This window comes from Cebus imitator, unplaced genomic scaffold (genome assembly GCF_001604975.1).
Source record: "Cebus imitator isolate Cc_AM_T3 unplaced genomic scaffold, Cebus_imitator-1.0 Scaffold284, whole genome shotgun sequence".
Taxonomy (NCBI): Eukaryota; Metazoa; Chordata; class Mammalia; order Primates; family Cebidae; genus Cebus; species Cebus imitator.
In genome coordinates this window covers 379,588-399,170 of record NW_016107599.1, presented here as the reverse complement: position 1 = coordinate 399,170, position 19,583 = coordinate 379,588, and the positions used below count along the sequence as shown (strand labels likewise).

The 19,583-nt window shown below is 45.4% G+C and overlaps 1 protein-coding gene across 1 annotated transcript in view; it reads left to right on the top strand.

Moving 5' to 3' along the window:
• Positions 1 to 19,583, top strand: part of COL22A1 (collagen type XXII alpha 1 chain) — a 320,119-nt gene that overhangs the window by 103,345 nt on the left and 197,191 nt on the right. Inside the window, exons 10-12 of the mRNA XM_017501684.2 lie at positions 3,682 to 3,726; positions 7,704 to 7,766; positions 13,570 to 13,608. Of these exons, the coding sequence (XP_017357173.1) occupies positions 3,682 to 3,726; positions 7,704 to 7,766; positions 13,570 to 13,608 (147 nt within the window). The remainder of the gene's footprint in view (positions 1 to 3,681; positions 3,727 to 7,703; positions 7,767 to 13,569; positions 13,609 to 19,583) is intronic.

Here is a 19,583-nt window from a genome sequence, read left to right as displayed (position 1 = left end):
ACCACGACTGTCCTAGAATGGTCTGAGACTAGAATAAACATCGCATTGTGTGCCCAGGGCTGTGATTTGTTTTCTTTTTCTGTAGACAGTGACCCTTGATAAAGGGGGAAAAAAGTTCTTCTGTATTTAGTAGAAGAAACAGGAAGATTGACAAGATGCAGACACCAAGTAGAGCCGTGCTGGGGAAAGTCTCTGCGGGGTCCTGCCGAGCCGATGGCCCCTGGGACCTTCATCTCTCGCAATGGGCTGCACTGTCTCCCTCTGTCTGTTCCTCTCAGCTCAGTCCCTGCATGTGGGAGGTGTTTGGTGACTCTGCTGGGGACGAGGCATGCACAGACAGAAGGACGAGGTGACGGTGGCAGTTACCTGGAGCGGGCCTGCTCTGCGTATTGCAGCAGCAGCCTTCTGTTCAGAAGCCTATCCTGGTAGACAGACTGGCTTCCTTCCCTTCCCTCCTCGCCTCTGTTCTCCTTCACACTCTGCCTTCCTTCTTTTCGTACTACCCAGAAAACCAGACCCTGGGTTACAGGGAGCCCTCAGGGTGTTCTCAGTCAAGTGGGACATCAAACTCGGGCCTCCCTTGCTGGAGGCCCAAGCTGGAAGCCTGCTGTGAGGTGAGGCTGTTGCTGGGTAGTGGGTGACCTTAAGAGCACCTCAGCCTGGGGCCTGTGTAAGGGATGGCAGGAGGTGGAGGCAGGAGCCAGGGCTGGGGCACACAGCACCAAGCAGCAGCTCCTACACCCACCCCTGGCAGGCTAAGGTCCACCACAGTCAGGCTGTGGATCTGGTTTTTACATGTCAATGAAATAGCAGAAGCAGCTGTTGAAACCCAAATCCACTGGAATCTTTGCTTAAAGCAATGAGTTGGATGAGGGGTGATGGCATGGCGAGGTTTTGGTCACAAGCCAGTGTACACACAGATGGACTGTGCCAGGAGCGAGGACAGACCCAATGCCTGCTCTTCTTTCAAGATGTCCCAAGGAATTGTTTTCTGCACACCTTATGATCTATGTCATTTCCCCCTTCCCTCCCTCTCTTTCTTCCTCTTTCCTTCCTTTCCTTATTCTACATCTAACCATTCAATAATTATTCATTGAGCACCTGCCATTCCCTGACAGCATCTTCTTTTTTCTCCCTGGGCTTCTATTTATTATAACAATTATCACATTAGATCGAAAATGTCTCCTTCTCGTTACTACCGTAATCACAAGTTCCAGACAGCAGAGATGGGATTTTTCCATGTCTGTATTTTCAGCAACTAATACATAGTGTGGTACAGAGAAAGACAATAAATAAGGGCTGAGTTAATACATATATCAATCAGGGTATGAAGACATAGATGGACAGGTAGGTGGATGGACAGATGGGAGGGAGAGAGGGATAAAGGAACACACCCTGTCTTCCTCTAGGCACGACAAGTTTCGGCTGTTCCACTTGCACATTTTCAGCCTCACGCCTCGGGTGGCATGACTCAATAAGCGACTTTCTTCATCATTCCTTCCTCTAACGTCTAACCATAGACATTAAGCACCCGCTATGTGCTGTGCTCTGTGCTGTGCACTGAGGTTTGTTTTTTTTTTTTTTGAGACGGAGTTTCGCTCTTGTTACCCAGGCTGGAGTGCAATGGCGCGATCTCGGCTCACCGCAACCTCCGCCTCCTGGGTTCAGGCAATTATCCTGCCTCAGCCTCCTGAGTAGCTGGGATTACAGGCACGCACCACCATGCCCAGCTAACTTTTTGTATTTTTAGTAGAGACGGGGTTTCACCATGTTGACCAGGATGGTCTCGATCTCTTGACCTCGTGATCCACCCGCCTCGGCCTCCCAAAGTGCTGGGATTACAGGCTTGAGCCACCGCGCCAGGCCCGGTTTTAAGACAAATAGAATTGAGCCCTCAAAAATTCTGTAGTCTATACCCTGGTTGGGGAACTAGGAGCTCTGAGGCCTGGCTAAGTCCCAGGGAGCTCATACCAGTCCTGCTAGAGAACTTCCCAAGCACAGGTGGGTGAGAAGGGGGCCTGCTGTTCCCTCCCTGCAAAATAGCCGCATGGAGTGGAAGAACTTCACATGGACCTCATTAAGCAGGTGTCATTTCTGTCCTCCATCTTCATTTCAATAAAACAATACAACAAAGAGGGCCTAGAAAGTCTGAAAGTTTTCTCCTAGGAGGCAGAATGCTGGCTACAGGTAGACATTGTTTCTAGTGGTTTCAATCTTCAATCGAGTTTGCAAAACATTTTTATTATTCAGCTTGGTCAACATGATGCCTGGCATTACATCTCTATAAGCAAACAGCATGGTGAGCGTGAACTGTGTACCAGGCTCTCTTGTGGGAGCTTGGTGAGGAGAAACGCAAAAAATTATTTATCTTCATTTGCATGAGCAAATGACATCTGTGAATGCATTAAAAAATGTATGTCCCTGAGTTGGCCAGGTATGCAACTGTGAGCAGAGTGTAGATTGCTGTTAGCACTAAGCATACATGTAAATGGTGTAGTGCTGCCTTGTATTAATGTGGTGATATTTACATCTATAAAATTATATTAATTGTGTTACATTTGTCTTCAGTATGATGACATTTGCATATATCCACAACTTAAAGATTACTTGTAAATGTAGTAATGTGATCTTTACACATTCTTACATTGGAACCGAGTTTACATTTAGAAACAGCTTACAGACATGTCTTCTTTTGTATTTTAGTGAACAATAAGTACATGGGCCATTAGCAGGCAACATCATTTTCTTTTTAGTTGAAGTGATGATATATTCAGGTAAAAATAGCTGGTGAAGCCAGGTGTGGTGGCTCAAGCCTGTAATCCCAGCACTTTGGGAGGCCGAAGCAAGAGGATCAGGAGCTCAGGAGATCTAGATCATCCTGGCTAACATGGTGAAACCCCGTCTCGACTAGAAATACAAAAAATTGTATTTTTTTGTATTTCTACAGGGTGTGGTGGGCACCTGTAGTCCCAGCTACTCGGGAGGCTGAGGCAGGAGAATTGCTTGGACCCAGGAGGCGGAGGTTGCAGTGAGCCAAGATAGCGCCATTGCACTCCAGCCTGGGCGACACAGTGAGACTTAGTCTCAAAAAAAAAAAAAAGCCAGTGAATACCCCTTTGGGTTTTTTAATTTACTTCTGTATTTAGTTTTGCTATTGACAAACTATATAATTGCTTATCTTTATGGGGTACAAAGTGATGCCATAATACATGTATACAACATGGAATGATTGAAATTAGTGAATTAACATATCCATCACCTCAAATACTTGCCATTATTATTCCTGTCTGACACACGGAGCCTTTGGCAGCATGTCTGGATTCCCCCAGCTCCATAGCCCCCGGTAGCCACCGCTCTGCTTTCTGCTTATAGGTATTTCAAGTTTTTACTTACACTGATAAGCAGAAACGTGGCATTTATCTTTCTGTGCCTGGGTTCGCTTGTTTCTATCTTGTGACCACAGGTAACTGCACCTGGAGGCTGTGTTAAAACTTCCCATGTAGGTTTGCAGCTCGAGAGCAGAAACTTCAGTGCAGTCAACCAATTTTCTTCTCAAAGCATTGGTCAGCGCTGGGCTTACTAAGCATTGGTTTCTAAGCGTGTGGGGCAGAGAACCATCCAGTGATGAAAGAACAGAAAACTTAAAATAGAAACTTACTTTTGTTGTCTTTTGTCTTTTAGGGTGAAATGGGATTTGCTGGCCCCAGGGGGCTCCCTGGTCCAAAGGTCAGTACAGGCATGGCAGAGGCGTAGAACCTCACTAGTCCTCTGCTCTGCTCTCTATGTAAGACAAAAGATGGGGGGTGAGAATGCTGTCTTGCCAGTATTTGCCCCAGAGCTTGCTGAACCAGGAGGATAAGAGTGAGTGGCACAGAGTCTGAAACCTGGGAGTCTCTTAACTGCCCAGAACTTCCAGCTCTCAGCCTGCATATGAGCAAGAAAGGGTTAGATTCCCAGAGCCCTGGCTCAGATCTCATTTGTTCCAAGGAGCTTAGGTCTCCATGGTCAAGTAACTTTGCAGCAACTGGTTGAAGCTGCTGTATCCTGGAAACTTTTAGGGGTTGGGCTTTTAAGATGTATTAAATTGCATAACTCTTTAAACACACAATTCCCAAAGTCACTAATTACACCAAGCCAGGGAGGGCCCCTCTGTCCTCAGTCACAGAGTGGTCTCCTTCCTCTCCATCATTTCCCAGGCTTACATTGTTTATCAAGGCAGAGCGGAGAGTTCAGCAGCAGCTGTGTTTGAAAGAGGAGCTGAGTGTGGAGGTGAAAATCCCTGGAGACAGCTGGGCCTCTCCCTCCCCTTCCCTCCCTTTCTTTCCCTTCTCTCCCCAGCCTCTGCCTCTCTTTGTGTATCTCTGTCTCTCACTCTCAGCATCTCTTTTCATCTCTCTGTTTCCTTCTGCTCTGTTCTCCCCTCATTTCTCCTCCTGCATGTCTTAGTTAGAATTAATTCATTCAGCACATCATTAGTGAACACCTGCTGAGGGCCATGCACTGAGGTCAAGTCCACGGTTAGAGGATGGTTTAGACAGGACCTGACCCTCACATGCCTGCATCTGATGGTACAGACAGACCAGGGAGTACATGGACTCTCTTTCTTTTTGCACACTTCTTTCCCATCTTCCATTGTCTTCCACTGAATTAAGGCAACAATGACTGTGCACCTGCTGTGTGTCAGGCTTGAGCTGGGAGCCTACCTATGTCTCAGACAGCAGGTGCCATGGGTAAGGACTGCTGTTACAGTGCCCACTGCTGGGAGCTCAGGGCTGCGCACATTGCAGGTGGTCCCTTCTTGTTGAATGAGTGATATCAAACCCTAAATCAACCCTGCATGAGAGGCAGCATCGGCCCCATTCTACAGATGAGAAGTCATTACAAAGGCTGAAATGGTGAGACGACTCAGCTGAGCAATGCTTTTTTCCTGTCCGCCTTTGCTGGGCATGCTTTCCCTTCCTGTGTGTCCCTACTCGCTTCCTCTCTTGCCTTGTCTGTTTCTCCTCTCCTCTCCTCTCCCTTTCTCTTTCTCTTTTCTCTCCTCCTGACTGTAGGTACTTCCTTGGGGTCCCTCCCTCATCTCACACCCTTCTCCGCTTTGCCCCACTCTGCTAGGATGTGACACCATGGACACACACACACCCCATTACACAGACACACACAATCACACCATCACACACCATCAAACATGCCATCTCACACACATACACCATCACACATGTATACACATATACCATCACAAACTCACCATCACACACACACCATCACCTACACCAACACACATATACTATCACACACATACTATCACCATCCCACACCACACATGACACATACACACACTGTCACACATCATCACACATACCATCACACACCCACACCATCGCCTACCCACACACCATCACACACCATCACCCACATCACACACCCACACTATCACACACATCACACTCATACCATCACACATACACACACAGCATCACATACTCACACCATCACACATACACACACACCATCACACACACATGCATGCACACACCATCTCACACTATCACATACACACCATCACACACCATCGCCTATACCAACACACACAAACCATCACACACACACTCTCACGCACACACCCATATGCACATACACATCACACACACCCACCACACACATCACATACACACATACACACATACGCCCCACATCACATACACACCCCCATCACACACCATCACACACACACACGCCATCACACACACACATGCACATACCCCACATCACACACACCCCGTCATACGCACACACCATCACACACACGCCCCACATCACACACAGCCCATCATACACACACACCATCACAACACATGCCCCACATCACACATACCCCATACACACACATGCCATCACACACATGCCCCACATCACACACACACCCCATCACACACACACCCCATCACACACCATCACACACACACACCATCACACACTCATATGCACACATGCATACACCCCACATCACACACACGCACCATCACACACACGCACCATCACACACATGCCCCACATCACACACACCCCATTCCACATATGCACATCTCACACACACACACACACACGCCCCATCACACACACCCTCTGCCCCCTCAGCTCCCCTCCCCTGGTGAGCCCTCTCCTCGTGCTGATGGAGAGCAGCTCAGAGCAGTCCAGGTGCCAGGTGGTCACTGAGGAGGATGGCAGGGTTTTTATATCATTGAGCTCCTCTGAGAAGTCACCTCAGATTCTCGGCTGTGACAGGAGGAAAGAGCAAAGCTACCTGGGGTTTCATAGACCTCTCAGTAGAGAACGTCTGTCTGAAGGGGGGGTTGTTTCGTAATGCCTGCTGCTGCTGTGCTTGGGCAGAGTGGGCCCTGGGCCCCACAAGGAGAGCAGAGGCGGTGGGAGGAGAGGGGCACTGAAAAGGGAAACTGACACGGCCACCTGGAGACGTGCCCGGCTCCCACAGAGCTAGCTTGCAGTTGTGGTCCTATAGTGTCATCCGTCACATTGTCCCAAACCATGGCTAGGACCCTAAGTCAACAGCTGGGGTTCCTGGTGGCTCTGTGTCCCTACACAGAGCTTGGGCTCTGTCCACGTGCATAACCTGAGTCCATTGGGTGCAAGGCCCAGTCGTGATATGGGAATATAAAGGTGACTGACAGAGAGCCCTGTCTCCAGGACTCACAGGCCAGGGGGAAGGAAGGCAGGAAAGAGCAGAGTGGAACTTTATGAAGGGAGTCAGGTTAGAGGGGCCCGGGAGCTGAGGGGCTGAGAGGAGAGGCCCCGTCGCTACCTGGCAGGACTTCAGGGCACGTTTCCGCTGACATCCCTGACCTGCTGGGTCCAGTAGAATAGATGGGAGCTGCCCAGGACAAAGGAGGCAGGGAAGGGCATCACATCAAAGGGAACCACAAAAGCAAGGTAGCTATGTGTTCTTAGAATACAAAAGATGAGATGGGAACGAAAGAGATAAAGTTCCAGACCAGGAAGAAAGACAAAAGAATAGAACTGAAGGCTCTGTTTCCTGGGCCTGAAGCTATCTGGGATTGGCTCATGAAATGGCAGGAGATTTGGGCTCCAGTTCAACACTTGGTTGGCGATGAGCTTTTCCTCCCTTGTGGGCGCAGCTTTTTCCTCTGCCTGCCCTTGTTCTCTTCCTGGACAGCTGTGAAGGCCCCAGGTGCACAGGGTATGGACTTGTTACACAAACTGAATGTCCAGGGGACTCTGGTTGCCACTTTTCAAAGTGCCTTTATGCTCTTACTCTTGTGTGCCTGCATGAGGACTTGCCTATCTATAGAGGAGAAGCCTGAGGCCCCCCAACTCTGTAGTGATGTGCTCATGTGAAGTGGCGGGGCTGCTGTTCAAACCTGCAGCTTCCTCTTCCCCCTCTGAGACCCTGGTGGTGGGATCAGGCCATTCCAGGGATGAATGTGCAATGTCTTCATGCACTTGCTTTCTCAAGAAGTCCCTGGTTCCTGGAATTGTGATGTTGGGGATGACTTAGATGTGTCCTCCTCTCCAGGGGTGGGACATGTGGCTTACTGTGCAAATGGCAAAGACGAAATCAGCTGCTTCTAGGGAATTGGGGCAAGGTTGGCCATGATGGTCCTGTGTGTGCAAGAGCCCTGTCGGAGAACCTAATCTGATGCTGGCCTGTGTTCTCAAACCCTCAGGGAGACATAGGAGCCACTGGGCCGGTGGGCGCTCCTGGACCTAAGGGAGAGAAAGGTGATGTGGTGAGTAGATGGCTGCTCCTCTGCACGGCTGGACCTCAGGGATCCCACTGACACCTGCAGGGGGCCAGGCACCATGCCCACACCACCCTCAAGAGGAAGCTCTAGCTCCTCTCCGTGGGCATGGAGGCGTGCTAGATGTGGCCTTGGTGGACTCTCTGGCCTTGTCCCTTGCCACCCTATAACCAGAATTCTGTGCTTTGAATCATCAGTTACTAACCCTCTAATTGGTTATTTTGTTGTGCCCTGCCTGACTCTGGCCATTACACAGGTTCTTTCCTCTGCCAAGAATAATGTTTCCTTCTCCGCACCCCTGTCTTCCCCTCACCACCCCTTCCTGCTTGGCTCATGGGTTCTCATCATTCCCACTCAACTGTGTCTAACTCTCCAGGGCATTGCTCCAAACTCCAGCTCTGTGCTCTCACAGCATCTCCTCTGTCCCAGCACCAGAGGACTCCCAGGTGTCCTGGTCTGTGATTTATCGTCACAGCATTTCCAGCACCTGGGCTAGCAGGAATTGTATTCATCAGTCTTTCAGCTGATGAGTGAATGCAATTAATGATGGGTCAGGAAAGAATTGCAGAGATGAAGAAGTCACCATTCAGGGTGGGCCTCAGGAGCTGAATGGCTGAGAAGTGAATTCCAGCTCCACCTAGATACTTTGCCTTTCCATCCTTAGGTTCCTCATCTGTAAAATGGGGATAATAAAACAACCTATTCCATAGCATTATGAAGATTAAATAAGTGAATGCATGCAAATGCTGTAGAACAGTAGTGAGTGCAGTGATTGCTGTTGCCAGTCCCTGTCCTCCTGCATGGAACCATGTAGTATCAACGGCACAAGTTTGGTGTCAAAGGGACCTCAGTCATTGTCCTTGGCTGTGGCTTTTATTAGCTGTGTGACCTTGGGCAGGTTCTCTTCCTTTCTTTCCTTTCTTTCCTTTCTTTCCTCTCTCTCTCTCTTTCTCTTCCCCCCCTTTCCTCCCTCCCTCCTTCCCTCCCTCCCTCTCTCTTTCTTTCTTTCTTTTCTTTATTTCTGACACAAACTCTTGCTCTTGTCACCTGGGCTGGAGTGCAATGGTGCCATCTCAGCTCACTGCAACCTTCCCCTCCAGGGTTTAAGCGATTCTCCTGCCTCAGCCTCCCGAGTAGCTGGGATTACAGGTGTGCATCACCACGCCCGGCTAATTTTTGTATTTTTGGTGGAGATGGAGTTTCACCATGTTGGCCAGGCTGGTCTCAAACTCCTGACCTCAGATGATCCACCTGCCTTGGCCTTCCAAAGTGCTGGGGTAAAGCCTCATTTACACATTAGCAAAATCAAGAGTGTAACAACTTCTTAGTTTACAAAATGCCTGGCCCATAGTGGACGGTCAGTGAATGACTGTTGTCTTTTTAGGTGTGTGTGATTATAATTAGTTCTTCTAGGTTCTCAGTGCTCAGGGGGAAACCCAGGAAACAAGACAAGCCTCTTTCCTGGAAGAATTAGCCTGGCAAATGCCATTCCCTCAGCACCCCACACTGTTGTTCCCTCACACCGTGGTGCTGCCATCGTCCCCTCCTGGCACGTGCATCGTGTAGAGTCTCACGTTTGCCCCATGCGACAGCTTTTACCACAGTCTCACCACAGATCTAAAGGGAATGACGCTGGTTTCTCAGGCTTGAATGACTTGCTGTCAATCACAGAGGTCGGATGTGGCAGAGGCAGAATTTGCACCTGCATCTGTTTTAATCTGGGTCCTGTGCTCAATTGGCTGTGCGTCACCTTCACCTACACATGCATATCTACCTCCTCTGTGTAGGTAGGAAGCACCTGTTGTGTGCAAAATAACATGGAAATAAGTAGAGCTGGTCACATTTATTTACCAGCACTTACCACACTCCTGGCTCTGCATTGTATGATTCACACACTTGGGGCTCACTTAACTCTCACATCAACTTGGTGAGCTGAGGCCTGCTGAAATGGCCACCTTCCAGGTGAGCAACCTGAAGCTCAGAGAAATGTGGTAACTCATACAAGTGTGGTTTTTAGAAACTCACTTGTCAGGCAGTAGGTGCAAGCAATGTAAGACCCGTTCCTCCCCCCTCCACGTCTGGGACAAGACACAATCTAGGACACGTGCTGTCACTAGTAGCTGGGTTCAAAGGAAGGGAGATTGGGAGAACATTCTGAAATCAGAGAAACCACCAGAATTAGCCAGAGAACAAACATGGATGTACTCTGGAGCGCTGAACTCTGGGAAGTGGCCCATTGTATAATTATGATTATTATTACCAGCCTGATGTCATCAGCAGCTCTATTGAGGCCAAATAGCACTGTGATTGAGGAAGCAGCTAGCATCAGGCAGCCTACATTCAAATTTTGGTCCATAACCTACTAGCTTCATGAACTGAAGAAGCTGCTAGAACTTTCTGAGGTTCACTTTTCACATTTGTGAAAAAGATATAAAAATAATGTCTGTAGCGGTTCTGCTTCTGAAATGGCAACATGAGGAACTCTGTGAATCCACTCTCCCAAAAGTGATAATACCTGGTGATATTCCAACATTTTTCACCTCCTGCATCTGGAGTTCCAGAATCTAAACTCTTGGCAGATGCAGCCAAGGGATAGGGCTCTCTTCCTTCACCCAACCCCCCTTCATAGGGTGGAAGTGCAGCTTCAGGCATGACAAGCCAAGAATGTTGGATTCTGATCAGAGCTCTTCCAAAAGGCACTGACTTTGAAACAGAATGTAGGGAAGTCTAAGTGTAAGGGTTCTCTAGAAACAAAGGAGATGTTGGTGGTAAGAAATTAAAAGGAGACTGATAGCTCCATGGTAAACCATAACTTTACCATAGCTAGTTTACCATAAAGAACCAGGGGGAAAACACCACTAAGAAGAATGCTCCTGGCATCAGAAAAAAACCCTCCATGACTACCCACAACAGCTACCCATGCAAAGGGGACCCGATTTAGTTTGATCAGACTGTGGAGCTATTAACGCCGTATGGCACTGTAGAAAATAGTAAAGGAATCAGCTGGAAAGTAATGGAACCTAACAGCTGAATTGAATGTAAGCAGAGGTGGACAGTTTGACCAAGAAATCAAGAAAAAAGACTCAAAATGAGCCTTGCTAAAACCATAGTCACCCTGGGGTATCTGTACAGATCCAAGTCCATGCCCTCTGAAAACTGGCCTCAGAGATGTAACACTGGGGAGGGGAAATCGATTTGATTAAAATAGTCTAGCCAAGTCAGTAAGCAAATAAACAAGAAAACAACAAAACAAATTTTATAATTTTTGGTAGGGGAAGTGCTAACATCCAGAGTTGGTATAATATATTGTGTAAAATGTCCAATTTTCAACAAAATTATAAAACATGCTGAGAAACAGAAAAATCTGACACATACACCGCAAAAGACAGCAGACAGCAGCAACCGCCTGAGAGAGGATGCAAATGTCAGATTTTACAGACAAAGACTTCAAAGTAGTCATTATAATTATGATCAAAGAACTAAAGGAAATCATTCTGATGTAAGCAAAAGAAAGCATAATGACAATATTTCATCCAATACAGAATATCAGTAAGTAATTTCTAACTCTTTAAGTATATGTATCCAAATATAAGTTCTGTAGTTTAAAATTATAATGAATGAAATTTTAAAAATCTAGAGAGACTCAATGCAAAGATGAGAATTATTGAAATTAGACGAATAGAGATTACGTAATCTGAAGAACAGAGAGAAAAAATAATGAAGAAAAATGGACAGAGTATTGGAGAAATGTAGAGGTTCCTAAAGTGCATGAATCTACACCTACCGGGAATTAAAGTAGAAGAGGAGAGAAAGGAGCGGAAAGTATTCAAACAAATAATGGCTGAAGGCATCTCAGATTTTATGAAAAGCAGTAATCTACATATTCAAGATGTTCAGTGAACCCCAATTAACACAAACACAAAGAGATCCACACTACAAACAACATGGTAAAAATGCCAAAAACAGAAAAAATTTGAAAGTAGCAAAAAAAAAGAATGACTCATCATGTACAGGGAAACCCCAAAAAGATTAACAGCTGACTCGTCATCAGAAATGACTGAGGCTAGAAGGCAGAGGGATGGCACCTCACGTATAACCATACATTACAACCATGTATGGTTGGTTTTAACAAACATGCATGTAATATGCATAACGATAGCACAAAAAAAGGGGGAAGAAAGGATAGAACTGAGAAGGAGTCTGTTTTTATGTTTCATTGGAATTAAGTTTTTATAAAACTAGAGTAGATTCTATTATGTATACGATAAACTCTAGAGCACCCTTTAAGGAAATAACTCCAAAATATATAGTGAAAATATTATGAAAATAATGTAAATGTTATACTAGGAAGTACTCAATTCAAAAAAGAGCAGTAAAGGAGAAATAAAGTAACATAAGTGGGCAGGAGACATGTAGAAAACAAAAATTAATATGACATATATAAATCTAACTATATAATATGATGTGTGAATATACTACATGAACCATCTAAAAATCAGAGATTTTAAGACACGTTATAATAACAAGATCAAATTATATCCTGTCTATAGAAGACATAATTTAGATCCAAAGATACAAATAGGTGTATCTTTTGTATTCAAAGATACACATAGGTTTCAATAGGTTGAAAATGAAAGGATGGAAAATATACATCTTAAAAATAAAAAACTGGGGTGACTGTGCTAATATTAGACAAAATAGACTTTAAAACAAAAAATAGAGATAAAGAGGGACATTTTATATTGACAAAAATTAATTCTTAAAAATATAGCAATTATAAACATATATGTACCTAACAAAGCCCCAGAATACATGAAGGAAAAACTGGCAGCATTTAAAGGAGAAATAAAAAATTAATAGAGACTTTAATACCTCCTTTTCAATAACAGGTAGAACAACTAGGAGTGTGGAGAAATTGGAATCTTTATGGATTGCTTGCATAATGTGGTGCAGTTCCTTTGGAAAACAGCCTTGCAGCCCTTAGGTTAAGGACAGAGTTACCATATGACCCAGCAATTCAATTCTACATTTAGGAATATGCCCCTCAAAAATGCAAACTATGTTTACATAAAAGCTTACACAAAAATGTTTATAGCAGCATTATTTACAATAGCCAAAAGTAAAAACCCAAATGTCTATCACCTGAAGAATAGGGAAACAAAATGTATGTCATATCCATACAATGTCGTATCGTTTTGCAATAAAATGAAGTACTTATACATGGTCCAACATAGATTAACATTGGAAAGACTTTGCTGAGTGAAAGAAGCCAATTATAAAAGACCACATGTTATATGATTCAATTCATATAAAAAAACATACAGAATAGACAAGTTTATAGATACAGAAAATAGTTTAATGTTTGCCTAGAGCTGGAATAGAGGAAGTGTGGAGTCATTGCTAATAGATACAGGTTGTTTCTGAGGTGATAAAAATATTCTAAAGTTGATTGTGGGGATTTTGTTGCACAACTTTATGAATATACTAAAAATAACTGAATTGTACATTTTAAGCAGGTGAATTATGTGTCATGCAAACTATATTTCAATAAAACTGCTATGGAAACAAAAAATGGCAACTATAATATTGAGTTATTGGAAATACTAAGTGAGAGGATACTCATGAGAATATGTACTTAGTAAACAATAGTCATAATTTCTTTTAGTGGCTACTGGGCAGAGCTGATGAGAAAACATCTAATCCTTTCAAATCTCAGGATGATGCTGCCATATGCAATGTCACGCCATGGAGATGCTCTGTCGTGAATGTTTGCCTCCTTTCATTTTTCTAGGGCATAGGACCTTTTGGCCAAGGACAAAAGGGTGAAAAGGTAAGCATCTTCCTTTTATCACGCTCCTCCAAGGGAATGGGACAGAGGACTTAGGTATGGGGGAGGTGTGTGCTACTATATGTTGCCTGGAAGGAATTCGAGTGGGAGAAAAAAAGTGGCCTGGGCTGTGTAACTGCCCTCAATGTCCTCCGTGACTTGGGTGGTTGAAGCATTTACTGTACTCAACAGAAAGAGAGAAGGTGGAGACGAAAAATGGCAAAATGGTGGTTGGATAATTGAGTAGGACAAATATATTTTGGGGGACTCAGGGCATATTCTGTTGGAAATGTTGACGTTTGAATGATACCCAAGAAGTGGAAATCAGGGGGTAGGTTCTGCTCCATAAAATAAGGAACATCAGAAGAATTTGTGGGAAATATAAAGATGTTCTCCCTAGCTATGCATGTTGCACCTTCTTTTACGTTCAATAAAAGGAGGTAAAAGGCTTGGCAGACCCTGGGAAATATGGCATTCCTCCTAAAGAAGAAATTCTTCTTCAGATGTTAGCCTATAAGGGTGAATAAAAAGCAGCCACTAAAAATGTCATTTTCTATTCATACCAGCTATTTAAAAAACAAAAGGAAAAAAGAACCAAAATGTTGGCATTTTCCTGGAGAGGGAGCCACAAGACTTGACAGTGCAAATGAATGTTGATGCTTTCACTGGAGTCCAGGCACTTGTGGACTCACAATGTAGTACTGTTGGGTCCTGAGAGGTCATTCATTGTTCAGAGGGGGTCACATCAGCCCTTTGCATAGGGCTGATTATGTAATGCATATAGCACTCTATGAAGTTACAGTAGAAACAGTTTTCATGTGGCCAGCTCGTCCTCTCCCTGTAGGCACTCTTACATGTCTAGCGGTGCTCTAAGGAGATAAATCAAGGAGCTGTGCTCCAAGGAGATAAAGACATGCACAAGGACATATCCATGTGTGCTTATAAGTGAGACCAGAAATGACACAATGCTGTGCAGTGGGGCTGTAGAAATACATTATCGTACACCGCAATAATGCAACAGTATCCAATGATGCAAAACGTCATTTAGGAGAAGAACTAATGACCTAGAGAATGCAGTCAATATTTTGTCCATTTTTAAAGCACGTTGCAAAATGTGTATACAGTATGACCCCAGGGGTGTGTGTGTATGTGTGTGTGTGTGTGTGACTGAGAGAGAGGAGAGACTGAGATAAATTAATGATGGAGACGAACCCCTATTATTAACCACTGGTTGTCTGTGGGTGAGAAAGTTATGAGGATATTTATTTTCTCCCTTATGTTTCTTTGTGTCTGTCTTTATTTCACAATGAGCTCCTCCATTAAAATCATAGGCACACACATAATGTGGCTACTGCACAAGGAAGAAAAGCAGTTTGGACGTAGCACAACACACAGCATCACAGAAGGGGTACAACCAGGCAGGCGTAGTTCATGTCTCCTTTCCGCCCCTCTCTGGCTCTGCCATCAGCTCTGAGCCTCCATCTCCCGACCTAAAAATGGGGTTATGGTAGCTGCCATGTTCCATGACTTCTCTGTGATTTAACAGCCCAGCACCTGGAATCTAGATGCTCAAATTCAGTAGCTACTTTCTTGTTTTAATTTTTTAAATTAGTGTCATTTAATTGTGGTAAGAACACAAGATGAAAATCTACCCCCCTAACAAACTTTTAAGTGTGAAGTACAGTCCTGTGGACCACGGGCCTGGTGCGGGGCAGCAGATCGCTAGAATGCATTCATATTGCTTAACTGAGACTTATGCCCATTAATTGGCATCTCCCCATTTCCTCTCCCCAACCCCTGGAAACAACTATTCTACTCTTTAATTCTTGGAATTTGACTATTTTAGGTACTTTATATGCGGAATTATGTAGTATTTGTCTTTTCTGCATCTGGCTTATTTCAGTTAGCATAATGTTCTCCAGATTCATTCATGTTGTCAAAAAGACAATTTCCTTCTTTTTAAATGGTGAAAAGCATTCTATTGGGTATGAAAAATAGAACTACAATATGATCTAGCAGTTCAACATACCATGTTTTCTTTATCCATCCATCCACTGAAGGATATCTACGTTATTTCCATATCTTGGCCATCATGAATTATGCTGCTGTAAACATGGGAGTGTGGATATCTCCATGAGAGCCTGATTTCAACTCTTTTGAATACTCAGAAGCAGAATTGCTAGATCATACAGTGGTTCTACTTTTTTTTTTTTTTTTTTTTTTTTTTTTTTTTTTTTTTCTTTCTTTTTTCCTTGTTTGTGTTGCAATGGCACGATCTCGGCTCACTGCAACCTCCACCTCCCAGGTTCAATTGATTCTCCTACCTCAGCCTCTTGAGTAGTTGGGATTACAGGTGCCTGCCACCATACTGGCTAATTTTTGTATTTTTAGGAGAGACAGGGTTTCACCATGTTGGCCAGGATGGTCTGGATCTCTTGACCTCGTGATCTGCCCACCTTGGCCTCCCAAAGTGCTGGGATTACAGGTGTGAGCCACCATGCCCGACCTATTGTTCTCTTTTTAATCTTCCTTGCAAGGAGCCACCATACTGTTCTCCACAGGGGTGATATCATCTGTGTTCCCACCAACAGTGTTCGACAGCTACTTTCATTGTTGCTAGCATGCTTGGTTCTAGTGGACAGAGACCTGGCACAGAGTATGAAGAGGGCACCCAGGTATTCCTCCAGATCAGAAGCCAGGGCTGCCAGGGTCTGGAGGTCAGAATATTTGGTCTGGATGGTGGCTGCCAGGCAATACTATGCAGCTCTGTGACCTCCTTCCCATGTTCCTCTGTGATCAGCCTTTCCTCTCAACTAATGTGTCCTTCTCATGTGTTCCTGTCACCAGGCAGGGACCACCAGCCTCCTTCCTCCCTACGGGCTGCAGGGCATCTCTGCCTCATTGGTTTGGGGGTGAGCTCACGCCGGGCAGCAATGGATGTCTGTTCTCCCTTAGCCGGAAGGCACATTCCTTGTGCCCTGCATCCTACCTGCAGCATCACATTCAAGGCTCTGATGCTGCGAGGGCATAGTTGTGGCCATGGAGACCTCCTTACATATTCAATGTTGGCAGAAGAGACAGGCAGCTGAATGGACGCTGGCACTTCTGGCTCTGTCCTTGGTTGACATTTTTCTGCGGTTGGTATTTTTAGCAAAGTCTGAGTCTAGGTTCCACCATATATTAGCTGTGTGATTTGGAGTGAGTCACTTCCGTCTCTGGGTCTCTGCTTCCTCATCTGTACAGTGGAGGGGGTGGGATGAGATGATGCATAAAGGCCCTTTCAGGCAGCAGCTCTGACATTAGGGAATCAGCCCACCCCCTGCCTTTGCCTTCTAGGGCTCTTTTCTGTAACCTGAAGTCTCTGCTTTTCCTGTGGAAATGAGGGGACCAGAGTGGGCTGAGGGGATTGATAGCACCTAGAGAGAGGAGAAGGCCACTTATGACTCATGCATTGGGACTAGGCTGGTACCAGCTGGCTTCTTAGCTGACTGTTGTCTCCAAAGTAATTGCCACATAGATTAGATGGAGTTTGGTGGTATTGGGTAGACCAGAGCTCTGGATGGGTCCAGGGATGGTAATATACTTATTATGGCTGTGTTTTATATATATTTGGAATTGTAACTAACCACTGTGGCAGTGTGCATATACCAGGGTGGATGTACAAGGCACCCTGCTAAGGATATTTCATACTTACCCTCTCATCATTAAGACATGCTTCAGGGAAGGCACTGCTGTACCCATTTCAAGGATGAGAAGAACACGGCACTGGGGTCAAGTGAATTGCACAAGGTCACACAGTATGTGCCCAGGAAACACAATCACTGATGGTTACTTAAATGAAGGGAAGCTGTAGAGCTGATTGAATCACTGTTCTTTGGCAGCTAGGGAAACTGAGGCTTAGAGAAGGTGAGTGATCTTGGCTCATACACTGAATACAACAGTAACAACAGCATACTCGCATTAGTGATGTGAAGGGTTGGCAAGTTTATCCATGAGAAGAGATAGCAAGGGGCCTGGCAAATGGAGCAGTTTCAGAAAGATGGAGCAAGAATCAGGTCTGAGCTATTCTCCAAGTGTGCGGGTCAGTTCAGGCACCTTCTTCAGGTTAGTCCCATCAGAATAGGCTCCGTACTGTCACTTAGAAGGACACATGCCCTTTTCTCCCTGGGCCCATGGATCTGAGGATGAGAGCCCTGAAATTCCCATAGCTGTGTTGCTGCCATGAAAGGAGCCAGTTCAGAGAAGACGAAGGTGACCCTGAGATGAAGCTTAGCCCTGAAACGGATCGGTTGCTGAGTAGAGAGCAGGCTCACCTCAGGCGGCTCTCCAGTGTCTCCAGAGCTGCAAAGCAATGCATTTCCTGCCAGGGATCTTAGGTTTCTTTGTGAACAGTAGCTATTATTACTATTACAGGTAGAGGTGGGATGGGTTATCAGCGGTGGTGGCCTTTCAGGCAGGGATTTGCTTAGACAAGGGCTTGGAGGTGGGACAGTGTTGGGCTCTGAAGAGACCCAGTTTTCCTGGAGTGCACAGTAACAGAGGACATAGGAGCATGAGGGTCTGATGGCCCTGATGGAGCCTGTACTACACCTTACAGATTGTCAGGGGCCCCGAGACCTACTGAGAATGAAACAGGGGCAAAGTGTCCCATAAAGCCGTGCTTGGGTCAGCAACTAGGGACTCAGCATTTGGTAGAGGGAGAAAATACAAAAACGACCATCTCCTAAAAGTCCTTTCTTAAGCATTTTCACAGAAATCCATATGGCAATAAATAAAACTTCATATGGATTTTCTGCTCAGATTTCACAGTATGGTGCACCAGAAAAAAAAAATCAGCAAGCAAATATAAGAAACTCAGCTAAATTTTACTGGGCTTGTTGAGTCAGCAGTAGATGGAATTTTGGGTCACAGAAACATCAGTTCATTGTCTTTTATGGTTTTCTTCCATTTTACTGGCACCATAAACCTGACAGGGGATGAACATGGTGAAAGATGAGTCTCTGAGCCAGAAAGTAGTCCAGGTTCTTTCAGCTTCCTGGGGTGCAGCCTTCTCAGAGCCTTAGCTCCACCTTCTGATGGGGATGCCAGGTGCACAGGAGATCCACCTGAGAGTTCTGGAATCATGGCGAGGGAGGGTCTTCTTGGGGTGGTTTGCTAAGCAAATAAGATGCTAATTACCAAATGGAGGAAAGGTCAAGGTGCCTGGAATTCCTCCACTCCAGATGTCTTAATTGGTTTACATACACTGTCCCGTTTGAAACACGTTAAGTGCTCATGAGTTTGCCTTTGATTTAAATTACCGCTGGTGTTATGCTGTTCTGTGTTACTTGGCAGATAGAATCCAGTGTGCTTGGTGTGCACATCCTGCAGGGCATGATGGGGCCCAGGGGACCCTTCCCCGGTATTTGTCTCCTGCAGATGCTGGGCTTATCTTTCCGTGGACATGCTGGGGATATCTCTGCCTCCCTGTCATTGATTCTTCCTCCTTGCACGCCCAGCATCCCCCTTTGCCTGCTGAAATCTTAGGGATGCTTCCAGTCCTGTCACCATCAAAGTGGCCAGGCATTTCTGTGGGCATTGTCCTATGCGTTCCTCCCACGGATTGCAGGCGAAAGGCATCATTATGCCCATTTCATGGAAAGGGGCACTGAGGCTTAGAAAAACATGCTCACATATTCATGTGATTGGTTTCATTGTAAAAGGCTATACGAGTATGAAATAGTTTATAATGAGCTCTGGCTTGCTCAAAGTCATGGCAAGTACCTGCCTAGGACCCAGCATGGTGCTGGGGGACCAGGCAGGTACAGCTAATGGGGGTGTGAGGTTTGGAGAATGATTAACTCTTAAGAGTAAATGGGAGGGTGGGGACGTAGGGTGTTTAGAAAACAAAATCACTCTGACCACTGTATGGCTGATAGGTCACAGCCAGTGGAGAGAATGTATGTTCCTATCAGTCCTGCTTCTCATTGGATGGGGGC